This window comes from Protobothrops mucrosquamatus, unplaced genomic scaffold (genome assembly GCF_001527695.2).
Source record: "Protobothrops mucrosquamatus isolate PMUCROS unplaced genomic scaffold, P.Mucros_1.0 scaffold6361, whole genome shotgun sequence".
In the NCBI taxonomy this organism is placed as follows: domain Eukaryota; kingdom Metazoa; phylum Chordata; class Lepidosauria; order Squamata; family Viperidae; genus Protobothrops; species Protobothrops mucrosquamatus.
Genome location: NW_015392188.1, coordinates 10,071 through 13,612, shown reverse-complemented (window position 1 = coordinate 13,612; position 3,542 = coordinate 10,071). Strand labels below are relative to the sequence as shown.

Here is a 3,542-nt window from a genome sequence, read left to right as displayed (position 1 = left end):
AGAGTCCAGGGACGTACCGCTTTCAGAGCGATCACGTCGGGGTCACCACTTGTAGTGATCCGGTTCCCATGAAACACAAGACACAGGGCTGTCTGCAAAAGTGAGAACCTCGAGTATCATCGTAAGCTCTCTTTTATTGAAATTTTACACAAAGACCTCACTCTCAAGGAGGAAATAACAACCTTCTGGTTAGCTATTTACTAGACACAGACACAGATAACATTTATTTGTACTTCGTACGTGTTCCAACTGCCAAGGCAGTCTGCACGTACTTATACAATACACAAAGTCAAAATACTAATTAAACATGAGGTAGCTTTGGTTAATCTCCACAGGGAGCTATGGGACCTGGAGTCCCTCCTGACGCCTTTCCTCCTCCTCCTCCTCCCCCTCCCCCCCACAGTCCATTTCCTGTACCAGGGGAAGTGCGAGTGCCGTTTCCTCAACGGGACGTGGCAGGTGCGATACCTGCAGCGCTACATCTACGACCGGCAGGAGTATCTCCGCTTCGACAGCGACCGCGGGGAGTTCGAGGCCGTCACGGCGTTGGGGAAGGTGACTGCCCAGGCTTGGAACAGGGATAAGCACAAGCTACAGTACCGGAAGGCCAAAGTGAATCGCTTCTGCCAAAACAACTACGAGGCTTTCCAGGGCAGCCCCGTGATTGGCCGGAGAGGTGAGTGCAGGAGGAGGCGTTCCATGGGGGGGGGCAAATGCAGGGACCCCCCCTTTCATTTCATTCATTAGGACTCTCCCGGATAAAGATTTTCCCCTTATTTATTCTGTGCTCTCCGATCTACAAAATTTACTCATTGGTATTTATTGCTATTTATGGATACTCCTAATCCTTTCACCTCCCTCAAAGCAGGGATCTGGATGGCATAGGATATAACATCACCACTAAATAAAAATGTATAAAAAATAAGGTTAAAAAATAAAGTACTCTTAAAAAGTTTGAAATTCTTCAATGATGACAATTCAACATGCAAAAGGGAAGGAATATATTCCTCTCCTTCCCATCAGTCCTATGAGCTTCCTTCTCTTTCCACGGTCCAAAGTTTCCCCTACCCAGAAAAAACAGGATCCAAAAAGATCTGGACAGACTTGAACAAGGGACCCTGTCCAAGAAAATGAAATTTAATGTGGAGAAAAGCAAAGTTTTACACTTCGGCAGGAAAAAGCCAAAAGTTCAAATACAGATTAGGCGAAATCTGGCTCAAAATCAAGGGGATCCCAATGGGGAGCCTCACACTGGAGGTAGTTGTTGAATTAAGGGGCAATCCCCCCTCCCCCCTCACACATCCTGTTCCTCCCCCTCTTTTAACTATAATTTTATCTTGATTGGGAATTCCATTTTTATTGCTATAGAAATATTTATCTGTTAGGATTTTAATGCTTTAATGCTGTAAGCTGCCTAGAGTCATTTTATGATGAGATGGTGGCAAATAAATTTAATAAATAAATATATCTTCTGGTATTACACTAATTTTTAAAATTGTGATTTTATTTTGAATTAGATCCCTACAGTTATCTGAAACATGCTCTGTGTATCTTCCCCATCTTCTGCATCTCTTTCCGTCTCCCACACATCTGGCAGGAAATTCCTTCTGTCTCGGGGCTTTTCCAGCATTTATTCCTGTTGAATTTGTGCAATTTGATGATGGAAACTGATCCCAACCAGGAAGGATTTACATTTTTCCTTTTTTCAGGATCCCTTTTAATTTCTTGCTGCAATTTGCTTTGGAAATGACTTAAAACAAATAATATTTTCAGGAGTGAAAAGGGATCTTGGCCTGAACTAACCAACTTGGACTCCCGTTCTGGCCCCTCCTGTGTCTCCCCCCCCCCCGTGTCCCTCCTCCCCCTCCTCCCCTCCAGCTAAGCCCACCATCTCCATCTCCTCCACCAAGCTGGATCCTGCTTCCCCCCACACCATCCTCCTCTGCACCGCCAGGGGCTTCTACCCCGTGGAGATCGAGGTCCGGTGGCTGAAGAACGGGCGGCCGGAGGAGGAGGGCGTGGCCTTCGGGGAGGAGCTCCAGAACGGAGACTGGACCTACCAGCTCCAGGTGATGCTGGAGACCCAGCCCCAGTGGGGGGACGTCTACGCCTGCCAGTTGGAGCATGCCAGCCTGGAGGCCCCCATCACCGTCCAATGGGGTGAGCCCCCTCCCTCCCCTACTGGTCTGGGGACCCCATCCTGCCCTGAGAAGCGGTGAGGGACCCTCCCTGTGGGGGGAGCTGGGATGGACCCTCCTGGGGGGGGGGAAGCTGTCCCTGATCCTCCTACTCAGGGGAGGCTCCTTCTCCTTCCCCAGAGCCCCGATCCTCCAATTCTGCCAGGAGCAAACTCTGGACGGGGATTGTGGCAGCCGTGATCGGGGTGATCTTCTTTGCCATGGGGCTCTCCCTCTACCTGAAGAGCAAGAAAGGTGAGTCTGGGGGGCTGGATGAGAGGTTGTGGGGAGGGGACCATCCAGGGGAGGCCTCTCAGCAAGCTTAGCAGATGGCAAGGAGGCTCCCCTGGGAAATTTGCTTGGGAAATTCTGTTCTTTGAGAGTCAACTGTATAAGTGAGCATCCTGCAACCTATTATGGGCTATTGATGGGGAGGGGGACCCCCTGAGTCCTCCAGCCCTGAAGGGTTCTGATTGGCTCTTTTTCTCCTTCCAGCCACTCCCATCCAGCCTCCTGCAGGTGAGTTTCTCCTCAAGTTATAGATGTTTCTTTAACATTCCTTAATTGTTCCTTTAAAAATAAATGTGCCTGAACAAAACCTCCTAGCTGTGGATAACACAAATTTTTGTAATTTTGGGCAGCTTTTCTTTACAGAGACCTGAAAATACATTGCAATCAAAAACAAACACACACACAAACATTAACATGTGGCCCAAGATGTTTCCAGGTTTTGGGAAATTGCAAAAAGGAAGTGAAGTCTCCTTGTGACATTTGTCACAATTTCTGGCCAAGTGACACCCGGCTTTGCTGCCATCCCTCATTAAACTTTGCTGCCATCCCTCATTAACCCCCTAATTAAATCATTTGGGGAACATTCCATAAGTCCCGGGAGATGAATCCCTGGTCCTTTGCATCCTTTTCCTCCCTGAAAATCCCTGGGGGGATTCTCCCTCATTCTGCTCCTGCCTATCAACCACCCCCCTGCAATGTAGGCCTGTCTGGGGGGGGGGGCTGAAAAAGAGGAATAATGTTATTTACACTGAAGGTTTCACTTTGTATTCTCATTTTCTAATTTTCTCCCCATCTCTTTTTTTCTACAGCACTCATGAATTAATCCTTCCTGCTTCCTGATGGGAAAGGATTTTTTTTTTTTTAGTGGCTGATGAATTTGTGGCTTTTTCACAACCTCTGAAAAATGGAGGCTCAAGATTTTAGATCCGGGAGAGGAGGAGAACGGCAGCCTGGAGCTTCTCCTGCTGAGATTTTCCCCCCCACCTTTCCTTTCAGGCCTCCCTTTATTGTGAGGGAGGGATGGAGACCATCTAGACTGACCCCAGGGACTCTGGGCCTGTCTGTCAGTCCAGA

At 48.3% G+C, this 3,542-nt stretch overlaps 1 protein-coding gene across 1 annotated transcript in view; it reads left to right on the top strand.

Annotated features, from left to right (window-relative positions):
• The window catches only part of LOC107300204 (H-2 class II histocompatibility antigen, E-S beta chain-like), a gene marked incomplete at its 3' end in the record, with an annotated part of 11,083 nt that extends 8,646 nt beyond the window's left edge, over positions 1–2,437 (top strand). The window contains exons 2-4 of the mRNA XM_015829542.1: positions 404–676; positions 1,879–2,160; positions 2,319–2,437. Of these exons, the coding sequence (XP_015685028.1) occupies positions 404–676; positions 1,879–2,160; positions 2,319–2,437 (674 nt within the window). The remainder of the gene's footprint in view (positions 1–403; positions 677–1,878; positions 2,161–2,318) is intronic.
• Between the last annotated feature and the right edge of the window lie 1,105 nt (positions 2,438–3,542).